This window comes from Oryctolagus cuniculus, chromosome 2 (assembly GCF_051225735.1).
Source record: "Oryctolagus cuniculus isolate XC-2025 breed Fujian yellow rabbit chromosome 2, ASM5122573v1, whole genome shotgun sequence".
NCBI lineage: Eukaryota > Metazoa > Chordata > Mammalia > Lagomorpha > Leporidae > Oryctolagus > Oryctolagus cuniculus.
The window spans coordinates 160,210,604-160,235,224 of record NC_142868.1 but is presented as its reverse complement, the minus strand read 5'-3'; the positions used below and the strand labels follow the sequence as shown (position 1 = coordinate 160,235,224).

The following is a 24,621-nucleotide window of genomic DNA, read 5'->3' as shown; positions in this document are numbered from 1 at the left end:
TACCCCAAGAATAAACTAAGTTTTAATCAGATCTGAAAACTTTCAAGCTGAAAAGTTATCAACACCAATTTGTCTTCCCCTTCTTTTATGATGGACATAAGGAAGGGAAGCAGAAGAGACAATAAATACAAATTTCATTAGCAAATATTGGCTATCTTAAAAAAAAATGGTCTATGTACTGTATGATCAAAAACCATAGAGAAAGCACACATCTTCAAATGACTCAGCAGCGTTCAAAAATATTTCATTACATTTATTCTTAGACCATAAAAAAGTTTTGAAAAATTACAAAGTAGCTTTGAAAAACTACAAAAATTTTCAATTCTTTTAAAAAAAGATACTCACTTTTTTAATGAGTATCTTCAAGGCAACTGGAGAAAGGTACTGCCATCAAGAAATACATCCAAGGGGCCAGCGAGTGTAGCATAGTGGGTAAAGCCGCTGCCTGTAGTTCTGGCATCCCATATGGGTGCTGGTTCAAGTCCCAGCTGCTCCACTTCCAATCCAGCTCTCTACCATGGTTTGAGAAGGCAGCAAAGATGGCCCAAGAGCTGAGGCCCCTGTACCTATGTGGGAGACCTGGAAAAAGCTCCTGGCTTTGGATTGGCCCAGCTCTGGCCACTGTGGCCATTTGGGGAGTGAACCAGCAGATCGAAGACCCCCCCACCCCGCCTCTACCTCTCTGTTACTCTTTCAAAGGGCCAATGCCATGGCACAATGGGTTAAGCTGCCACCTGCAATGCAAACATTCCACATGAGTGCCAATTTGAGTCTTGACTGCTCTACTTCCGATCCAGCTCCCTGCTAATTTGCCTGGGAAAGCAGCGGAAGATGGCCCAAGTACTCAGGTCTCTGCCAATTACATGTGAGACCTGTATGGAGTTCTAGGCTCCTGGATCCAGCCCAGCCCAGGCCTGGCCACTGTGGGCATTTGAGTGAACCAGTAGATGGAACATCGCTAACTGCCTTTCAAATAAATTAATAAATATTAAAATAAATACATACATGAATAATTTCTGAATTTTTATGTTTTCATTTCCTTCACACAAAATATGCACAGTATCTTCACTCCTATTTCCTAGCATTAAGGTATTATCAAAGTTCAACTGGATTTTAAGTAACAAGCACTTTAAGAACCTATTATGTAATTCAAATAATATGAATTGTTAAAATTCTAATGACAGTGCATTTCAAAATACCTGCACCAATCATGGTAATTGGAGATTCAATATATATCCATTCATCAGTATATATTCCCGAATGAACAAAGATAAGTCCATCAAAATGAGCTTCTTGTACCCCACCAAGGGCATCTTCAATGGTATCATAATACTAGGGGGAAAAAAAAGTGTTAGTAGAGAACTGAAAGGTTACCGTTTTAAGTCATAAGAATACAAACAGAACATACCAACATATTTTCTCTTCCTTTATATCTTGCAGGGTTACTGTAGAAATGTTCAGCAAATCCTGGCTTTACATGTGCACCTTTATACTAAAATGTCAAAAGCAAAACAAATTGATTACTAATGTAGACATTATAGTCTAAATAAATATACCACTACATTTGTACCTTATTAAGTATCAAAAATAATTCTCAATTACTCCAATTAATTTTCCATCACACAATATGATATAAAATCTACAACAAGTTACGACTCAGTAATATCCAGGAAGAAAGGATAAAGCTTCTAAATCTCAGTACTACTTTTATTTTGGGCCAAATAGTTCTTCGTTGTAGGAGCTGTCCTGTGCAGGGTAGAGGTTTAGTAGAATTCCTGCCTCTACACAACTGCATAGCAGAAGCGCCCTCTTCCCTCTCCCACTATGACAACCAATAACTGTCTCCAGATGTTGCCAAAATCACCCTTAGCTGTGAACTACTCTTAAGATCTACATGAAAATTAAGCTAAACGTGGAACTTTAAAACTACTGAAAATTAGTAATTTAAATATAAGTTCAAAAAGACCCATCAAAACCACAGTTGTTCTCAGGCTACTGATGTTTGTGCCAATTAGTGATGTTTGTGTAAATCAGTGAATGTTAGTAGTAAAAAGACATTGATATTTTGTGGGTTGGTAATATTCACTGGGTTACCTTTAAAACCTATTTTTGAGTTTAAAAGGAGCCTTTATCTACAAATGTATAAAATAAATCAGTATTTTCTATTTATACTTCATACCAACTGCTGGAAACTTTCTTTCCAAGGATTTGGGTGTTCATATTCTTCTGGATTAATCTGGTAGAATTTACCAGGTTCAGGATGCATCATAGGGCGGGTGTATTCAAATACTTCCATGTATAATCGTTTCCTAGAGGAAGAAAGGGATTAAATATTTCTTTGGAAAAATGTCCTTTAGATTAATAAAATTTTGAACAATTACAACAAGCTGAGGGCACAAAAATGATTAACAAAACATGGAATTTTAAATATGAAAACCAGTTTTGGGCTATAACAATGTAACTGCATATGAAAATTAGTCATCCAAAAGAATATGAATCGTCAATTAAGCTACCCCTTCTGTAATTCAGAAAGTTTATGGAAAAATTAAAAGAAAAGTTTATTCTGGCACAAAAATTTGAAACTCAAGCATATTTTATAACATACTTTTCATGAACTTTTTGAAGATTTCTCATAAAGGCGTCATATAATTATTACTTTAAAAGATAACTTATTGGGTTTGACACTGTGGCACAGCAGGTTAAGCCAGCACCTGCAGTGCCAGCAGCGTCCAATGTAGCTCCCTGCTAGTGTGCCTGGGAAAGCAGGGCATGATGGCTCAAGTGCTTGGGCCTCTGCACTCACATGTGGGAGATCTGGGAAAAGCTCCTGGCTCTGGTTTGGCCCTGGTTTGGCCCAGTTCTGGCCGTTGCAGCCATTTGGGGAGTGAACCAGTGGATCAAAGACCTCTCTTCTTTTCTCTCAGTAACACTGCCTTTCAAATAAATAAAATACTTGGTACTTAATTCTTCCTACATCTTCAGTCTACTGGCATCCCAGCAGGAACCATCAAATCCTAGAAACTAGACTAACAGTAACTTTTTAATACAGTGCAAAATGCTTTTTCTTTTTTGTGCCCTTTGTCCTCAAATTATACTTATCCTCTCTTAAATGTAAGGTATACTTTATTTTTTCTTCATAAAAATAATGTGTACAACAATACAGAAAAGCATACAGGGTCCACATTATGGCACAGACGGTTAAGTTGCCATTTTTTGACATTGGCATGGAATCCTGCCTGTTCCACTTCCAATCCAGCTTCCTGCTAATGCACGTGGGTAGGCAGTAGATGATGGCCTGAGGGCTTAGGCCCCACTACCCAATAGAGCTCCTGGCTCCTGACTAGCCTGAACAGTCCTGGGTGTTATGGCTATTTGGGGAGTGACCAGAAGATGAAAGATTTCTCTGTCTCTCCCCCTCTCTCTGTCACTCTTTCAAATGAATAAATAAATAAATCTTAAAACGAATCCAACTCTCCCTGTTGCTTTTTTTTTTTTAAATATTTGTTTTATTTGACAGGCAGAGTTACAGAGAAAGAGAGAGACTGATCTTCCATCTGTTGGTTCACTCCCCAAATGGCTGCAATGGCTGAAGCTGAGCCGATCCTAAGCCAAACCCAGCTTCTTCTGGGTCTCCCACATGGATTCAGGGGTGCAAATACTTAGGTCATCTTCTGCTGCTTTCCCAGGCACATTAGCAGGGAGCTGGACTGGAACTAGAGCAGCCAGGACTCTAATCAGCGGCCATATGGGATGCAGGTCCTCCAGGCGGCAGCTTTACCCACTATACCATAGTGCCGGCCTCTCCCTGTTGCTCTTTCAAATAAATTTTAAAGAGGTAATCTATAATTTAAATATATTCACTTTTATATTTCCTTCTAATATTTTCATCTACAGATGGCTGAATTTATTATAATTATGATTATATAGCATAATAAAAATTTATGTTCTGCCCTTTTCACATTTTATAATACTGTACTTTTCCATATTAAAAATTAAAAAATCACTGTTAGTGGCTAAGGCACAACTCTCCAACTAGATATTAAACAGTTTACGTAGCTCATTCCCTTAATGTTACTCAGATTATTTCTAATGTTTCCTTTTATGTTATTATAAAAAAAGCTGCACATAAGAAAACATTTCAGCAGGACAAGTAAACTAAATGGCATACATATTTTAAAAATTATTTATCTATTTATTTGAAAGTTTTTGAGAGAGAAAGAGAAAGAGACAGACAGACCAACCAAAAGAGATCTTCCATTCACTGGTTAACTACCCCAAATGCCTGCAACGGCTGTGACTAGGCCAGGCCAAAGCCAGGAATCTGGAATTCAATCTGGGTTTCCAACATGGATGGCAGGAACCCAAGAACTTGGGTCACCACCTGCTGCCCCGGTGCACAGAAGGAGAAAGAAAACTGGATCAGAGGCAGGGGCAGGACTTGATCCCAAGCATTCCCATATGGGATGCAGGTGTCACAAGTGGCAGCTGATCCCACTGTACCAAATACCCATCCAAGCATATGTATGTTAAGGTTCATGAATACAAATATTTTCTGAAAGTGATGGACAAAATCTATGATCTCACTTAACTATCAGACTTAAATTCATGAGTTATTTTAAATTACATTTAGTTCTATTTCTAACAAGCAATTACATGAAAACCATTTTCCACTATCACTCAGCTGCTTTTACCTGATAAATACCAGAGAAAGTACTTCATTTACTATTTTATAAACACTGCCTGGACTGACAGCCTGTGTTTGAAACAAACAGGTAAGCTGGAATTTATAAGCATTTTATTTTTTGTTCCAACTATTTAGCTATAACTATCAATTCATACTTCTTCCCTACGGTGTTTGCCATTTTGGGCAGCAAATAATATATCTCAAAATAATAAGCAGTAAGTTGTCACTCACCACAAAATTGGATCATTAGCAAGTTCACTGAAGCGTTTACATACACAAGCTGCTCTACAAAGATCTTGTTCCAGCAAGTAAGAGAAAATTTTTAGAACCACTTCATCTGGTAGTTTCTCCTGAAGATACTGTTCAGCAGGTGCCGCTACAAAGAGATCAATAAACAGAATATAAACAATTTACTCATCCTGCTAGCCATGATTTTCTCATTACTCAAAAAACTCTCCATTTTATCTAGTAAATTGCTTTGATTTTTTATGACAATCATTTCATAAGCATTTGCCTTTCATAGGTGACACAAATTCATCTCCGTTCATCCTGATTTAAGTATTCTTTCTTTTAGCTATGTACCATCTCAAGAACTGGTTAAAATATATACATAAGTATCTTTACAGAGCAATAGAAGTCAAGGAGAGAAAGGTTAGGACTCTAATGTCTATTCTATAATAATCACTTTCTCAATGCAAATGTAATACTCTAATTTTGTTGGTATACAATTTAAAAAAATAAATTATTTAAATTATTTTACTCTATCCCTTAGTTTCTCCGTAAGAAATACCTGATAGATCTTGGGATTTTCCAGATACTCTTGCACGTTTTGCTCGATGACCAAAGTTCTCGGTAGTTGAAGTTGAGGCACCCTTAAGAAACAAAAAGATAATAAAGCAAGTATTTTTATCATATACACTCATTAGTTTAAAAAAAATGACGACATTCCCTTTTCTGTCATTTCTTAAAAATTCTTTCATTACAAACAGAAAAGCAATTACATTTAACTCACCTCCATACTGTTCTTTGTAGGACACGCTGTTCTTTTCGGCAAAAGAGTTTTTCTACGAAGTTGGTATGGACTATTTTGTGCACCAGGACCTGATTCTTCTGCAACCATATCTGCAGGTACATCATCATCTGTTATAAACAAAATAAATAAGAGAAATGACATCCATTTTAAAAAAATGTTTTATGTACATTGTGATTTAATGCTATAACGAGTACTCAAACAGTATTTTTCACTTTGTGTTTCTGTGTAGGTGAAAACTGTTGAAATCTTTACTTAATATATACTAAACTGATCTTCTATATATAAAGAGAATTGAAAGTGAATCTTGATGTGAATGGAAGGCGAGAGGGAGTGGGGGGTGCGGGGGAAGTTAATGGGGGGTCCATTGTAATCCATAAGCTATACTTGGGAAATTATATAAAAATATCTTAAAAAAAATAAAATTTCCAAACAATCAAAAAAATGTTTTATGGATGTAGTCAACTTTTTTAAAAGTTCAAATTAGGGGGAAATAGGCATAACTTTTGTATAAAATTCTAGCCAAATGGATAATCATGTGAAAGAATTCGCAAGACATTTTTTAAAAAATGAGGAGGATTTCCTTTTGATGATAGGAATGAGAAGGGAAATGGTACCACCACATAGTTAAAGCCCAAAAGGAGTGAGGAGGGCAGCTCAAAAAGCAGTGTCTTAGGCCAAAGCAAAGTCAGGGAGTGTCTACAAAGAGGGACTGCTCAGTCTATGGTATGATATGAAGAAGGGTGAAAAGGGTATCCACACAGAGGGTAGTTTAGCACATGATGCTGGAGTTCAAAAGGCATAGGGAGTCTGCAGGAGATGGGGGCAGTGAGGCCAAGAATGGGCGGGCAGTCAGCCAGAGCAAAGAGCATGGCACAGGAGCAGGGATAGCAGATACAAAAGGTTACTTACAACAGAAGATTGATCAAATAAGTACACAGAATAATGGAAACTAGATTTCTGTCAGAGAGGAGTTATAAACAGAAGAGAGAAAGTCAGAATAAACCCTTCAGTGTTAGACTACAATTGGAGATACCAATGTGAACTCATGGTTCCCAAACATATACATAGATGTAAATGTCTGAATACGTGTGGATATGTGCTTGTAATCCTCAGCTCTAGTCACTGACACAGCCTGGGAGTGATGACCTTAGAAAAGCAGTGAGCCTGACTAGCAAATTGGATCTGCGTTTCTGAGTAACATTTTCTGTGAAAGATAAGAAGACCACTTGAGAAATGCAGATTCCAGGGCTAGGGTAATAAAGATGAGCCTGCAGTATCTTGTGAAGGAAAACAAGAAAGTGCTCAAAGGACGACAGCAAGCCAAAAAGGATATAGAAATCAATCTGGAAAGGCTAACACTTGGAAAATTATATAGTTGCATAATAATTAATGGTGGTACTAAAGGGACTATAAACCACAGAACAGCACCCCATAAATCTATACAGAAATAAGAAATATAAAAGAAAAGTCTCACAATGAATGGGATATTTAAATTACCTCCCCACAAAATACTCAAGTAGAACAAGAAAAAGAACAACTCTATACTGGAGATGGCAACCAGATCAAAATGATTATCATTGGGGCTGGCACTGTGGTGTAACGGGTAAAGCCGCCACCTGCAGTGCTGGCATCCCATATGGGCACCAGTTCAAGTCCAGGCTGCTCCACTTCCTATCCAGCTCTCTATCGCCTGGGAAAGCAGTGGAAGATGGTCCAAGTCCTTGGGCCCCTGCACCCATGTGGGAGACGCAGAAGAAGCTACTGACTCCTGGCTTTGGATCAGCACAGCTCTGGCCATTGCGGCCAAATGTGGAGTGAACCAGCAGATGGAAGACCTTTCTCTCTCTCTGCCTCTCCTTCTCTGTGTTAACTCTTTCAAATAAATAACTAAATCTAAAAAAAAAAAAAAAAAAAAAAATCATCAGCAGGACAAACTGAAATTGTGTGCCACCTGAGAGCATAAAATAAGATCACAGTTCTTCCTGAACAAAGAGGCAAAACCTGAACTGAATTATAAAGAAACTCAATGTTACATTGGTTCTACAAAATAAATGGTCTGTAACTGTCAAAATCACAAAAGTCTGAGGACTGTTCCAGACTGAAGGAGACCGAAAGAACTAAATGCAACTATATGCAGCATGTGATTCTAAACTAGATCATTTTACAAAAAGTATGCTAGCAGGACAATTAGTGAAATTTGGGTGGAGTCTAAAGACTAGAATAATGTATCACTGTTACTGATTTTAATAGTATGGTTATATATAGTATTTTTATTTACAGGAAAAAATACCAAATTGTTAGGATCTGACAGGGCAACAGGTTGGCTGCTTAACTCCCACGGTCAAGGAGAAAAAAACCTTTGTATCATACTCCTAACTCTCCTCTAAATTTGGGTTTTTATTTTAGCACTGTGGCACAACAGGGGCTAAGTTACTCCTTGGGATAGGGATGCCTCCATCCCATACTGGAGTGCACGGGATGGAGACACGCCTCTGCTCCTGAGCCAGCTACCTGCTAACATACCTAGAAAGCAGCAAGTACTTGGGATCCTGCCACCCATACAGGAGACCAGTGTGGAGATCCTGATTCCTGGCTTAGCCTGGCCCGGCCCAGCCCAGCTATTAAGGCCATTTAGAGAATGAACCAGTGGAAAGCAGACGGCTCTTTTCTCTCCTACCCTTCCCTCTACTTTTCAAATACCTGTTTTTTTTTGTTTGTTTTTTAGATTATTTATTTAAAAACCAGAGTTACAGAGAGACACAGAGAGCTCGTCCATCCTCTGGTTTACTCCAAAAATGGCTGCAATGGCTGGGTCTGGGCCAGGCAGAAGCCAGGAGCCTCATCAGATTATCTCACATGGATGGCAGGGGCCTAAGAACTTGGGCCATTCTTCGCTTTCCCAGGAGCATTAGCATGGAGTTGGATAGCAGTTGGGACTCGAACTGGGACCCATATGAGATGCCGGCACTGCAGGCAGAAACTTAACTGGCCACAGCCCTGGCCCCATCTTCTGCTGCTTTTCCCAGGCTACTAGCAGGGAGCTGGATTGGAAGTGGAACAGCTGGGACTTCAACCTGTCCTATATGGGATGTCAGCATTGCAAGGCTGGTTTAACCTGCTATACCACAACCCCAGTCCCCAGAGGATTCTTAAAGTGTCAGGTCACTTTTATTTATTTAAGACATTTTATTTATTTGACAGGCAGAGTTAGAGACAGGGAGAGATCTTCCATCAGTTAGTTTACTCCTCAAATGGCTGCAACAGCTGGGACTAGGCCAAACTGAAGCCAGGAGCTTTACCTGTGTATCCCATCAGGGTGCTGTGCCACCAGCACTGTGGGTGGCTGCTTATCCCATTGAGCCACAATGCCAGCCCTAAGAACCCTTTAACTTAAGCCAAAATGGGTTCTGTTGATCTCACATCATCTACTTCAAAAAAGAAATAAAAAGCTAAACAGGAATTGCCTCAATTTCTTCCTATGTCCAAATCCACAAACTTATTTACATGTACATCCATTATTTTTTGTTCCCTCCTGAAACTAAAGAGAATTCCCAAGACAGACTAGGCACAATATGCAGCACATAAAAAATATTTGTTACATAAGATGAAACAATAAAGAAAGCCAATGATCCATGGTAGCTGTCAAACTGGCTCCAATTCAGGAACCATGAAGTCATGAAAGATTAGTTAATAGTTTTGGGCCAGCAGGTGTAAAAACAAGATCTCAAAATAACTTTTGATATAAAATTTAACCTTCTAACTTTTGTATCTAATTACAGAATGTGCCAATATTTTGATGTCAAATTATAATCTAAGATTACTAAAGAAATAATACCAAAAATGCTCAATTTTACTACCTTAAAGAAAATTTCTAGACCAAAGATGTCCAATCAAAACACAATGAAATTCACACAAGTACTTTCAAATTTTCTACACTAAAAAAGTGAAATTAATTTTAATATATTTATCTAATTATTTCTAAAAAGCTATTTCAGGGCAAGCATATGATATGGGTATCAGAGTGTCTGGGTTCGACTCCTGGCTCCACCGCTGATTCTAGCTTCCAGCTAACACTCAGCTGAGAGGCAGAAGGTGATGGTTTAAGTACTTGGGCCCCTGCCAACCCATATGGGAAACCCACACTGATTTCTGATCTCTGCCTGAATTAGCCCTGGCTGTCACAGGCCATTTGGACAACGAACCAGTGGATGGGAAATCTCTGTCTCTTTCAAATAAGTAAAAATAAATAAAACTTAAAAAAACCTACCATTTCAACATATAATCAATATAAAATTACTGCTGAGACAAGTACTTTTTTTCATACTAAATTTTTAAAATAAGCATTTGTTTTTAACACTGCATGCCTCAATATAGAACAGCCATATTTCCAGTGCTCAATAGCCACAACAGCTGGTAGCCTAATTGCAAAGTGAAGACATACACACATTCTCTTTCACTAAACTTTTATCAGTTCTTTTAAAGGATAAAAAGTTAGTATCACAATTTAAAAGGATGCACTATACATATAAAAACATAATATCAATCTTTATCTTACAATTTCTAGATTTTACTATAAATCATATACATCAGAATCTTCACTATTAAGAGGAATCAGGAATAAGAAAAGGTTTCTAGAAAATAAAAATGCTTTGTTTTAAAAATTATCCTTGAATTCTTTGATATTAAACATCACTGAAATTTTCTATTAGGATTCCATTCTTAAATTAACAGAATAACATTATTTTTATATACCTTTATAACTACCTTAAAGATTTACAAAATTAGTAGTACTGATTGACTGGGGTTTAGAGTCCACACACTTTAGATCGTAAACTAAAGTTAGAGAGTAGTTAATGGAATTTAATCTACAGAATTTTTTCCCCACAAATACCATACATATTCTAAACTACTTACCCATAGTCACAGATCAGATTGGAAACTTAGGCAAATCTGTGCTACTAACAACTGTGTGTTTAGAAACAGCTCCCAGTCTCACAGTGTAAAGAACCACACTTGACAACTGTTTCTAACACAGTTGGGAACTACCAAGGCTTTTCTTCAACTACTTAAAAAAAAATCGTAAGTCAGCTGATACCAGGACAAAATTTTAAATATTTTTTAATTTAAATATTTTAAGGAAGGAGCCCAAAAGTAAAGTCATTATTTAAAAACTGCTTTTTAAAAACTTTTATCTGCTAAAATCAGTGTTTTCTGATGGTATTTTGTACATGAAGTATTTCACAAAGTTTGTGGGAAATGGAATTAAAGGTAAGTTTATTTTAGTGCAAACATTTTTGAAATTCATGCAGATTTTTCATAATATGCATTTCTGTAAATTTGTTGAAAATGATGTTAGAGGCGGCTCTCTAGCGTGGTGGGTAAGGCTGCAGTACCAGCATCCCATGTGGGTGCCGGTTCGAGTCTCAGCTGCTCCAGTTCCAATCCAGCTCTCTGTTACGGCCTGGAAAAGCAGCAGAGGATGGCCCAAGTCCTTGGGCCCCGGCACCCACATTGGAAGACCCAGAGGAAGCTCCTGGCTTTGAACCAGCACAGCTCCAGCTGTTGCGGCCAAATGGGGAGTGAACCAGCGGATGGAAGACCTCTCTCTCTCTCTGCCTCTCCTCTCTCGGTGTAACTCTTTCAAATAAATAAATCTTTAAAAAAATTGTTAAAGACCCCTTATAGTTACAAACTTTAAAAATTACTCAGCATACTGTTATTAATACTTTCACTGATATGTTATTAAAAACATATACTTCTGCTGAATTTTTACCACTACATAAAGTATTGGGATTACTTGGGACCACCCAAAGAAAATACATATATTCAATTTGACTATTAATGACAATTTTCAGAAGCCAAACCTCCAATCTTACAATGACTACTAAAAACTCTTCATTTCATAAAATGAAATGAAGTTTCATTTAAAAGGAAGAAATCTTGAACTATTCATTCTCAATTGCCTGGCATAAAGTATACTCAAGTAAAGAATGAGTGAATTAATTAATGTGCCACACTACACTACATATATTGGTGAAACAGGTTATTTGCCATTCAGGAGCATAAGACACACACAGACAACAGGGAAAAATAATGCAGTGTGTCACATGCTAGAACAGGGGCAAGCAGAAAGTACCACAGAAACACACAAGAACAGCAAATTCTAATGCTGAGGTTTTAGTGAAGGTTTCTTGAAGACAAAGTGGAGAACCAGATAACTGGAAGTTAGTGAAGCAGGAGGAGTAGCGTATGTGAAAACCTGAAGGTGCTCACCTCCAGCATAGATCTTATGTAACCACTTGTTGCTCCACTTGCCTATACCATGTAACTGAAGCCAAATTACAAAGACTACTATAAACACTTCAAACAATTTGGACTTTATCTTGAAAACAAGACAGTCAGTCACTAAGGGGCCCATGCTGTGGTGCAGGTTAATCCTCTGCCTGCTGTGTCAGCATCCCATATAGGTGCCAGTTCTAGTCCTGGCTGCCCCTCTTCCAATCCCACTCTCTGCTACGGCCTGAAAAAGCAGAAGATAGCCCTTTGGGCCCCTGCACCCACATGGGAGACTAGGAAGAAGCACCTGGCTCCTGGCTTCAGTTCGGCACAGTTCCAGCCATTGCGGCCATCTGGGGAGTGAACCCTTAAGACCTTTCTCTCTGTCTCTCCCTCTCACTGTCTGTAACTCTACCTCTCAAATAAATAAATAAAATCTTAAAAAAAAATAGTCACTAAATGGTTTTAATAATAATGATGTATCTTAATTGTGTTTTAGGAAGATCAACCAATCAATATAAAGACTAATGGAAATGGACAGGTATCAGTGGTGGGAGACCATTTAGGAAACGGTCAGTGACAAACTGAACAATGAAGACAGCTTGAACTATGGTCATAAAAATGGAAAAAATAGGGGCTGGTGCTGTGGTATAGTGGGCTAAACTTCTACCTGCCATGCCGGAACCCCATATAGGTGCCAGTTTGTGTCTTGGCTGCTTCCTTTTTTTAAAAACAAAAAAACAAAAAAAAAACAAAAAAAAAAAACAAAAAAATAAAAAAACAAACTTTTAGTTAGTAGATAAAATTTCCAAAATACAGTTTATGGATTACAATGGCTTCCCTCCCCCCATAACTTCCCTCCCATCCGCAACCCTCCCATCTCCCTCTCCCTCTCCCATTCCAGTCACATCAAGATTCATTTTCGATTTTTTTTTGACAGGCAGAGTGGACAGTGAGAGAGAGAAAGACAGAGAGGAAGGTCTTCCTTTTGCCGTTGGTTTACCCTCCAATGGCCGCCGCGCTGCAGCCGGCGCACCACACTGATCCGATGGCAGGAGCCAGGTGCTTCTCCTGGTCTCCCATGGGGTGCAGGGCCCCAGGACTTGGGCCATCCTCCACTGCACTCCTGGGCCATAGCAGAGAGCTGGCCTGGAAGAGGGGCAACTGGGACAGAATCCGGCACCCCGACCGGGACTAGAACCCAGTGTGCCGGCGCCGCAAGGTGGAGGATTAGCCTATTGAGCCACGGCGCCAGCCAATTATCTTTATATACAGAAGATCAATTTAGTATATATTAAGTAAATATTTCATCAGTTTGCCCCTACACAGAACACAAAGTGCCAAATACTGTTTCAGCACTAGTCATATCATTAATTCACATTGAATTAGGGACATTAAGGACAAAGATCCTACATGAGGAGTAAGTACACAGTGACTCCTGTTGTTGACTTAACAAATTGACACTCTTGTTTAAGGCGTCAGCAATCTCCCCAGGCTCTAGTCATGAGTTGCCAAGGCCATGGAAGCCCCCTGAGCTCGTCGACTTTGATCTTATTTCGACAACGTCATAGTCAAAGTGGAAGTTCTCTCCTCCCTTCAGAGAAAGGCACCTCCGTTTTTGATGATCTGTTCTTTCCACTGGGATCTCACTCGCAGAAATCTTTCATTCAGGTTTTTTTTTTTTTTTTTTTTCTTTTGCCAGAGTGTCTTGGCTTTCCATGCCTAAAATAGTCTCATGGGCTCTTCAGCCAGATCCAGATGCCTCAAGGGCTGATTCCGAGGCCAGAGTGCTGTTTAGGACAACTGCCATTCAATGAGTCTGCTGTATATCCCGCTTCCCATGTTGGATCGTTCTCTCCCTTTTTTATTCTATCAGTTAGTATTAGCAGACACTAGTTTTGTTTATGTGATCCCTTTGACTCTTAGACCTATCATTATGGTCTCTTGTGACCTGAAATTGATCCTTGGACTATTGAGGTGGCATTGGTACATGCAACCTTGATGGGATTATATTGGAATCCCCTGGCACATTTCTAACTCCGCCACTTGGGGCAAGTCAGCTTGAGCATGTCCCAAATTGTACATCCTCTCCCTCTCTTATTCCCACTCTTATATTTAACAGAGATCACTTTTCTGTTAAAATTTAAACACCTAAGAATAATTGTGTGTTAATTACATAGCTCAACCAATGGTATTAAGTAGAACAAACAAAAATACTAAAAGGGATACAGTATTAAATTATACATCAACAGTGATGATAAGGGCTGATCAAGTTATTATTTCTCATAGTTTCCATTTCACTTCATCAGGTTTGCTTTTTGATGCTTGGTTAGTTGTCACCAATCTGGGAGAGCATATGATATTTGTTCCTCTGGGACTGGCTTATTTCACTCAGCATGATGTTTTCCAGGTTCCTCCATTTTGTTGCAAATGACCGGATTTCACTGTTTTTTTACTGCTGTATAGTATTCTATAGAGTACATGTCCCATAATTTCTTTATCCAGTCTACTGTTGATGGGCTTTTGGGTTGATTCCAGGTCTTAGCTATTGTGAATTGAGCTGCAATAAACATTCAGGTGCAGACAGCTTTTGTGTTTGCCAATTTAATTTCCTTTGGGTAAATTCCAAGGAGTGGGATAGCTGGGTTGCATGGTAGGGTTATATTCAGGTTTCTGAGGAATCTCCAGACTGACTTCCATAGTGGCTTTACCAGTTTGCATTCCCACCAACAGTGGGTTAGTGTCCCTTTTTCCCCACATCCTCGCCAGCATCTATTGTTGGTAGATTTCTGAATGTGAGCCATTCTCACCAGGGTGAGGTGAAACCTCTTTTGTCGTTTTGATTTGCATTTCCCTGATTGCTAGCGATCCTGAACATTTTTTCGTGTGTCTGTTGGCCATTTGGATTTTCTCTTTTGAAAAATGTCTATTGAGGTCCTTGGCCCATCTCTTAAGTGGGTTGTTTGTTTTGATGTTGTGGAGTTTCTTGATCTCTTTGTAGATTCTGGTTATCAACCCTTTATCTGTTGCATAGTTTGCAAATATTTTTTCCCATTCTGTTGGTTGCCTCTTCACTTTCCTGACTGTTTCTTTTGCAGTACAGAAACTTCTCAATTTGATGCAATCCCAAATGTTAACTTTGGCTTTGACTGCCTGTGCTTCCGGGGTCTTTTCCAAGAAGTCTTTGCCTGTGCCTATATCTTGCAGGGTTTCTCCAATGTTCTCTAATAATTTGATGGTGTCGGGTCATAGATTTAGGTCTTTAATCCATGTTGAGTAGATTTTTGTGTAAGGTGAAAGGTAGGGGTCTTGCTTCATGCTTCTGCAATGTGGAAATCCAATTTTCCCAGCACCATTTATTGAATAGACTGTCCTTACTCCAGGGATTGGTTTTGGATCTTTGATCAAATATAAGTTGGCTGTAGATGTTTGGACTGATTTCTGGTGTTTCTATTCTGTTCCATTGGTCCATCCATCTGTTTCTGTACCAGTACCATGCTGTTTTGATTACAACTGCCCTGTAGTATGCCCTGAAATCTGGTATTGTGATGCCTCTGGCTTTGTTTTTGTTGTACAAGATTTCAGCTGCTTCTCTTTTGAGCTAGCTCTCTGCTGGGGCCTGGGAAAGCAATGGAAGATGGCTCAAGTGTTTGGGATGCCAGCAACAAAGCCAACACCACAATGGCAGTCCACCATCTAACTCTTAAGAATGTCATATAATGTAAAGTGGATTATCTTTTTTAAAATTAAAGAGAGGGGGCCAGCGCTATGGTGTAGTGGGAAAAGCTGCTGTCTGTGGCACTGGTGTCCTATAGGGGTGCCAGTTCGAATCCCAGCTGCTCCACTTCTGATCCAGTTCCCTGCTAATGCTCCTGGGAAAGCAGCAAAAGATGGTCCAGTGTTTGGGGCCCTGCAGCCATATGGGAGTCCTGGATGAAGCGCCTGGCAACAGATCGGCCAACGCCAGCTGTTACAGCCATTTGGGGAGAGAACCAGTGGGTGGAAGATCTGTTTTCCCCTGTCCCCCTAACTCTTTCAAATAAATAAAAAAAAATATTTAAAGAGCAAGTGTGAGTGTGTGTGTGTGTGTGTGTGTGTGGTGGGGGTTGGGTGCAGGGAGAAACACTCATCCATGAGTTCACTACTCAAATGCCACCAATGGCTGGAAGTGGGCCAGGCTAAGGTAAGGCCAGTACCAATCCAAGGGTGGCAGGGACCCAACTACTTGAGCCATCAACCACTGCTTCCCAGAGTCTGCATTAGCAGAAAGTAGAGCCAGAAGACAGAGGCGAGTAAAAACCCAAGTACTGTGACACGTTGGTGCACTTTTAAGTTTAATTGTTACTATTTATCTGAAAGGTGAGGGGGAGGGAGGAAGGGAGAGAGGGAGGGAACGGGAAAGGGAGGGAGGGGAGAGAATGAATGAATGAGAGAGAATATGAGATCTTTCATCTACTGGTTCATTCCCCTAATGCTCACAACTGGGGCTGGGCCAGCCCAACTAGAACTCCATCTGCGTCCTCCACATGGCTGGCAAGGACCCATGTACTTGAGCCATAATCTGTTGCTTCCCATGGTGCAACATTACCAGGAAGCTGAAATTGGAAGCAGAGCCAGGACCTGAACCCAGATATTCTGCTATTGGATGCAGGTGTCCCAGGCAGCAACTTAATCCCTTCCACCGCAATGCCTGCCCCAGAAAACAGGTATCTTTTTAAACCTGAATTGTTACCTTTTGATGTCAAAACTATCAGTACTGTACATAAAATGTCTGTGGGTTCCAAAATTAACAAGATTTCTTAATCTCAGCTTGATGAAAAGTAAAAGATGGAGCAGATGTTTAGCCTAGCAGTTAAGATATTTGCATCCCCCATCAAAGTGGGTTTGATTCCAGCCTCTACCTTCTCACTCCCAACTTTCTCTGCTAACACAGATCCTGACAAGCAACAGTTTCTGACACTTTTGTGGTAGACCTGGTCTGTGTCCCCATCCACAGCTTCAGCCCCAGAATGTTGAGGATATATGAGGAGTGAACGGGAGGACGGAGTACTCTCTGCTTGTCAAATAAATGTATAAAAATTAAAGCAAAAGAAAATCTGATTGACATTACTAATTCAAGAATCAATATCATCTGGAAATAGCTTAGCTTTCTTTTCATTTTTTTCTATTACACATCACATTTTATTTTCCCAAGACATTTTCTCCAACTGCTTTCAAGAAAAGGAGTATAGAACTGATAGAGGCAGGGGTCGGCGCTGTGGGGTAGTAGTAGGTTAAGCATTCACCTGTAGTGCTGGCTTCCCAGATGGGCGCCGGTTCTAATCCTGGCTGCTCCATTTCTGATCCAGCTCCCTGTTGATGGCCTGGGAGAGCAGAAGATGGGCTAAGTGCTTTGGGCCCCTGCACCTACATGGGACACCCATAAGAAGCTCCTGGCTCCTGGCCAAGCTCTGGCTGTTGCGCCATTTGAGGAGTGAACTAACAGACAGAAGATCTGTCTCTCCCTCTTTGTAACTCTGCCTCTCAAGTAAATAAATAAATTAAAAAAAAAAGAAAGACTTGTTTATACATCTTTAAAAAATTGAAACAGGCAGTTAGCTAGCAAGCAGAGGGCCGAGGTCACCAGGTCCTCCCTTCAACCCTGCCTACTCCACCCAACCCCTCCACACTTTGGGGCTGTGACTGAGGTAACCTAAAACCATTATCTCTTGCAAAACCACCTCCAAAAACTGGTACTGGCTGAAAATACCCAACATGGCTCCTGACTATGACCCTGTGATGACCTATAACTAATTATAACAACACTATAATAAAATTATCATGAATGATACTCCTACTCTAATCATGCACCTGATGCCAATGACACTGAGACTTCCTAAAAAGGCAAGAATATGGGTGGCACTTAAATCCCACCCCCTACGAATATTCAATTAAACCATGTTCCACACACCACTCCCATATTCAATTCCTGCAGACCATATAAATGGTTAACACTGAACTTTGCTGGGTGCAACACATTCGCAAGCATGACTACACTCTCTCTCAACAGCACACTTTCACTTTCTTGACAATAAATCTTATTCCTCTGCTAACCTTTACCTATGTTCTGTTCTCAAATTCTTTCCTATGTTGGAGCTAAGAACCTAGACCCAGCCATCTAGTGACAGAATAGCCTTCTCCTAAATAAAACATTAAAAAAATCTCTATTCTCATATTTCTTCCTTTAGTTTTGAATTTTCACCATTTCTTAAGGATCAAAATTTACAAAAAAAAATCATTCACTTCCATTTTGCCAAATAAGGAAAAAATTATTTTTATAATAACTTTAATAAAATTTTAAATATTTTCAAGTTCAAGCCAAGTTTAACTGGACAACAATGTAATTCAACAGTAGTGTTACATGCAAGTAGGTGCTAGTATGACCACAGATCAAATGTATCATTAATTTAATGATCACAATGACCATGGCCCCATATTAAAAATTAAGTCAAACTTAATAAGTCATCAACTAAATTTTTTATTTTCCATCTGTTTGCTAGTCACTGAGAATATGAAGATCAGCCACCGAGACAACAAGGGAGTAAGACATGTACACAAATAAAGCAAGACAGTGAGTGCTAAGTACTAGGGGCACATAGTGTTACAAGAATATAAAACAGGACCAACAATATGCACACACAGTGTAAATGAAAGCAATTTAGCCTGCCATGTGAAATTTAGAAATTTCTAGAAATGACTCTAACTAGTTCAGCTTTATGGAGAGTGGCAAAGACCAGGGAAGTATAAAGAGCAAAATGAGAATAAGGCTATTGTACTCTTAGAGTCACTAAATGTTTAACCTTTCCTTTGTGAATACACACATGAAATAACTATTTTATTCCAAGAAGAAAACCAGAGACCCACAATGGCAGGGGCAAAAGGGGCTGCGTATCATCAGTTCTCTTTCTTTCACAGTCTCACGGTTGAGATCATAATTTCGGGGCCTACAACATGGTGTCTAGTAATGTTTTTACAAATTAAGAAGTCACCCAACAGGAAAGATATTATTAGCCTGTTTTATTGATGAGCATCTGAGACCTATTACAGTTAAATGATGTGAAGTTTAGAAAACCATTAAGTGCTAGCAAAATAATTTTTATGTCAATAGACTGTAAGCGCAACTTTTTGGTTTTTATTTTTCACTACAAAGTAATTTAGAAGTCTTTAAAAAGTTTACTGTACAATCAACACAAATGATGCTGATAACAGTAACTAGAACACAGTACTACTGCAATTAATAGTGTAACTAACACTGAACACTCAGTGTGTGCAGCCACTACCATTTAAAGTGTTTTACATATGTATTAATTCAGTGACTCCTACAATCAAATCTGTAAGGAACATACTGTTAGTATTTCCATGTTATAGATGAGGAAACTAGACACCAAGAAATCAACTTGACCAGGGTCACACAGCATTAAGTAGGAGAGGCAGAATTTGAAATGACTCAATCTCTAAGAGCTCTGTACTTTTAATCACTGTGCTATCTAAATACAAATTAGTCATGCTAAATACTACTGAATATATTTATTACAAAGAGTAACTAGTCTGGGGCCGGTGCTATGGCGCAGCAGGTAAAGCCGCCACCTGCAGTGCTGGCATCCCATATGGGCGCTGGTTTGAGTCCTGACTGCTCCACTTCCATTCCAGCTCTCTGCTATGGACTGGAAGAGCAGTCCTTGGGCCCCTGCACCAGAGTTGAAGACCTGGAAGAAGCTCCTGGCTCCTGGCTTCGGATCAGCACAGCTCCGGCCATCACGGCCAACTGGGAAGTGAACCAGTGGATGGAAGACCTCTTTCTCTCTGCCCCTGCCTCTCTAACTCTGCCTTTCAAATAAATACATGAATCTTTAAATACTCCTTGAAAATATTTAATTTTAAAAAGTTAAAAAATTGTAAAAATCAAAGTCATACATTTTTATGAAAAAAAAAAAAAGATTTATTATTTATTCTAAAAGTCAGAGTCACAGAGACAGTGAAAGATAGAGGGAGAGAGGGTCTATCTGCTGGTTCACTCCCCAGATAGCGGCAACAGTCAGTGCTGGGGACCAGGCCAAAGTCAGGAACCAAGAGCTTTATCCGCATCTCCACAAGGATGGCAGGGGTTCAAACATTCAGGCCATCATCTGTTGCTTTTCCAAAGCCATTAGTCAGGAGCTGGACTGGAAGTGAAGCAGTCTGAACATGAACTAGCACCCATAAGGCATGCTGGAGTCACAGGCAGTGGCTTTATGCACTATACTAACACTAACCCCAAAGTCATATTTCTTACATAATATTTTATTCAAAACATTCACAATTTTTTTTTTATTTTTTAAGAGGCAAAGAGACAAAGACAGCGATTGAGCTACCATCTACTAGTTCACTGCCCAAATCCCTGCAATGGCCAGGAACTCAACCCCAGTCTCCTATGTGGGTGGAAGGGACCTAACTATTTGAACCTTCATCTGCTGCCTCAAAGGGTTTGCATTAGTAGCAGGCTGGAATCAGGAGTCACAGCTGACTCCTACTCAGGGATGTGGGTATCTCAACCATTGAAACACCTGCCCCATGAATTAACATTTTATACCAAAACACTACAACATAAAATTGGGTCCTTCATTTTTGCAATAGGTAGATCCTTAGTCTTTTTGTATTATAAATATCAAAATTATGTGGAGATAGTATAGCACAATGACTAAAGATACAGCCTCTACAAAGACTGTTTAGTTCTTGGTTAGACTTCAGGCTTAGTAGCCCTGTAATCATGGGCAAGTTCCTTAACCTTAACCTTAACTTAATCTCCTTCACTGATTTTCAGTTCATCTATAAAATGGAGATACTTTTGGTGCCTACCTAATAAAATTATTGTGAAAATTAGGGGTGCACATTTGGCACAGTGGTTAAGTCACCACTTGGGATGCCCACATCCCATATCACAGTGCCTGGTTCAAGTCCAGGCTCCTCCACTTCCTGCTCATGTGCATCCTGGGAAGCAAATGATGATGGCTTGAGTACCTGAGTATCTATATCAACATGAGAGACCTGGATGGAGTCCTGGGGTGGCTCCTGGCTTAGGCTTGACCAATCCCAACTGTTTTGGGCTTTAGGGAGTAAACAAATGAAATGAAAGATCTCTGTCACTCTTTCAAATAAAATTAAAATAAACAAACATAAATAAGACTGAAAACATTTAACATGGTACCTAGTAGAGACAACATCCCAAAGATAGTACAACGGAGACAGGATACTGAAAGTTAGCAAGGTGGGTTCAAACATTTCAAATCCCAACTAGAGGGGTTTTTAAAAAATGATCCAATCATCTAAAAACTGTATGAGATAGAAATGATTCTTATTAGAAAATACTACTTCTAATAGGTATTTAGAATGGTCTTGGAGCCAGCACTATGGCATAGTAGGTAAAGCCCCCATCTGCAGCACCGCCATCCCACATGAGCATCGGTTTGTGTCCCTGTTGCTCCACTTCCAATCCAGCTCTCTGCTAATGCACTTGGGAATGCAACCAAGGATGGTCCAAGTCCTTGGGCCTCTGTATCCATGTGGGAGATCCAGAGGAAGTTCCTGGTTCTTGGCTTTGAATTGGCACAGCTCTGGCCATTGCAGCCATTTAGAGTGAACCAGCACATGGAAGATGTCATGCTCTTTCTCTGTCTCTCTCTCTGTAACTCTTTCAAATAAATAAATAAATCTTAAAAAAAAAAAAAAAGTGGCCTTGAAAAGCAGAAAATACAATGCTGAATCCACAAATGGCAAGGCCTAATGGCAGATAAAAATGAATTCTGTCTCCTTTAAAGTACTGTTTTTGGATGCTATAAAATTATTCTAAAAATTCTGCCAGATTCAAGCTTTTTCTAATTATAAAAGTATGTTCAAATACACTTAAAGATTAAGCTTTTCAAAGTACCATGAGTTCATCACCATCAATATTTAAGAATATTCTTCCAGTTCTCTTTGCCTATACAAATTATATAATTAAAACACTATGTACTGCTTTGTATCTTGCTTTTTACTTTTCATTATGAACCTGAAATGTTCTTGATACATGTTACAAAATTTCTCCTGAAACATGGTTTTCAATGGTTATTGTCATATAAATGTATCATAATTTATTTAACTAGTCCTTTGTCATTAAACTTTAACCAATTACCTCATATTAAGGTTTTTGACTCTGGCCTTACGTATTAACTCCTTCAATGATGACAAATCTACCCTTTACAAACAGATATGGCAGCAGGTATTAGGGGAGAGTGGGGTAAATCACAGCTTGGAACACCTGCATCCTAAATTGGAGTCCCTGGAATCAAGTCCCACCTCTGCTTCTAGCTATGTACCTGGAGACAGCAGGTGATGGCGTAAGTAATCGAGTCCCTTTCATCAGTGTACAAGATGTGGATGGAATTCCAGGCTCCTGGCTTCATCCTGGCTCAGCCCTGGCTATTGCAGGCATTTGAGGAGTGAAACAATAGATGGAAGAGACTTTTCTCTTTCAGTTCCTCTGCCTTTCAAATAAGTAAAATGTTATTAGCCCATGTCATCTGGAGTCAAATAAGATGACTTACCAAGCTAGGACATATAATAACAACTGAACTTTATTACAGAACTTCTTATCAAGCAAGAATGGTATCAATATGCATTACTTTTACTTGTCAGTACCAACATATACGGCTGATACTACTATTTATATTTTACAACTGTGGATACAGAGATCAACTTTTTACTTATTTATTTGAAATGCAGAGTTTGAAAGAGAGAGAGAATGAATGAATGAATGAATGAATACCTTCCATCCGCTGGTTCAGTTCCCAGATGGCCTGAGCTGAGTCAGGCCGGTCCAAAGCCAGGAGCCAGGAACTTCTTCCCAGTGGGTGCAAGGGCTCAAGAACTCAAACCATCCTGCTGCTTTCCCAGGCACATTAGCAGGGAGCTGGATTGGAAGTGGAGCTGCTGGGAGTTGAAATGGGGCCCATATGAGATGAGAGCTTTGCAGGTTGCAGGTGGTGGCTTTACCTGCCATGCCACAATGCTGGCCCCAATGTAGCTTTTTTTTTTTTTAAAGATTTATTTATTTATTTGAAAGTCAGAGTTACACAAAGAGAAAGAGAGGCAGAGAGAGAGAGCGAGAGAGGTCCTCCATCCTATGGTTCACTCCCCAACTGGCCACAATGGTCAGAGCTGCACCGACCCAAAGCCAGGAGCCAGGAGCCTCCTCCGGGTCTCCCATGCAGGTGCAGGGGCCCAAGGACTTGGGCCATCCTCTATCGGAACTGGAGCAGCCGGGACTCGAACCGGCGCCCATATGGGATGCTGGCACTGCAGGTGGCGGCTTACCCGCCACGTCATAGTGTCGATCCCCCCAAGGTAACTTTTTAGCAGTTAGTAGGTGGCAGCACTAGGATCTGATGTCAGAACCCACAGTAATAACTTCTGTTCTATACAGCCTCCTTAACAACTCAACAAAATTAACTACCCAACCAGTAACGTCAGTCAATAACAATAACAACATACAGATAACATTTTATCAATGTATCAGGCACTGTAATCATTATTTTACATAATCTCTCTGTTCCTATAAAGGAAGATCTAATTATTCTTCTATTCTGCTTCCAAGATATGGTTTACATAAATGTATTTATGTGTCTTTATTCACTGTGGGCTTCCTGCTTATTAGAACATCCATCCTCTCTACTTAAATGTTACCTACCATTCAGTGTTCAATATGTTTTCTATAGTCTTTCACAACTTTTCCATTTCAGACTCCTTTCTAATTACAACCTGTAAAGAGTAAAATCAAATGTGGAGTGAGGGGCTGACACTGTGGCATAGTGGGCTAAGCCTCTGTCTGCATCCTATATGGGTGCCAGTTCCAGTGCTGGCTGCTCCTCTTCCAATCGAGCTCTCTGCTACAGCCTGGGATTAGTGGAAGATGGGCCAACTACTTGGGCCCCTGTACCAACGTGGGAGACCCAGAGGAAGCTGCTGGCTCCTAGCTTTAAATGTGCACAGTTCCAGCCGTTGTGGCCATCTGGGGAGTGAAACAGTGGATGGAAGACCTTTTTCTGTCTCTCCGACCCTCTCTTTGTCTGTAACTCTACCTCCTAAATAAATAAAATCTAAAAAAAAAAGTGAGGGCCAGCGCTGTGGTATAGTGGGTAAAGCTGTTGCCAGTTTGCGTCCCGGCTGCTCCACTTCCAATCCATCTCTCTGCTATGGCCTGAGAAAGCAGTGGAAGATGGCCCAAGTCCTTGGGCCCCTTTACCCATGTGGGAAACCCAGAAGAAGCTCCTGGCTTCTGGCTTCAGGTCAGTGCAGCTCCAGACATAGCAGCCAACTGGGGAGTGAATCAGCGAATCGAAGACACTCTCTCTAATTCTTTCAAATAAATAAAAAAATAAATAAATCTTTAAAAAAAAAATGTAGAGTGGGGCCAGCGCCGTGGCTCACTTGGTTAATCTTCCGCCTGCAGTGCCGGTATCCCATATGGGCACCGGATTCTAGTCCCGGTTGCTCCTCTTCCAGTCCAGCTCTCTGCTGTGGCCCGGGAAGGCAGTGGAGGATGGCCCAAGTGCTTGCACCCGTGTGGGAGACCAGG

The 24,621-nt window shown here is 40.0% G+C and overlaps 1 protein-coding gene across 3 annotated transcripts in view; it reads right to left on the bottom strand.

Moving 5' to 3' along the window:
* The window catches only part of FBXO11 (F-box protein 11), a 95,125-nt gene that overhangs the window by 22,228 nt on the left and 48,276 nt on the right, over positions 1-24,621 (bottom strand). For 2 of the 3 annotated variants that reach the window (XM_070069155.2, XM_070069156.2), the window contains exons 2-7: positions 5,697-5,824; positions 5,475-5,556; positions 4,916-5,060; positions 2,180-2,309; positions 1,409-1,492; positions 1,200-1,332 (exon numbers count right to left, since the gene is read on the bottom strand). In XM_070069155.2, coding sequence (XP_069925256.1) covers positions 1,200-1,332; positions 1,409-1,492; positions 2,180-2,309; positions 4,916-5,060; positions 5,475-5,556; positions 5,697-5,824 — 702 coding nt within the window. Of the gene's footprint in view, positions 1-1,199; positions 1,333-1,408; positions 1,493-2,179; positions 2,310-4,915; positions 5,061-5,474; positions 5,557-5,696; positions 5,825-17,278; positions 17,357-24,621 lie in introns of all 3 variants that reach the window. The other variant, XM_008254435.5, reaches the window with a different exon arrangement.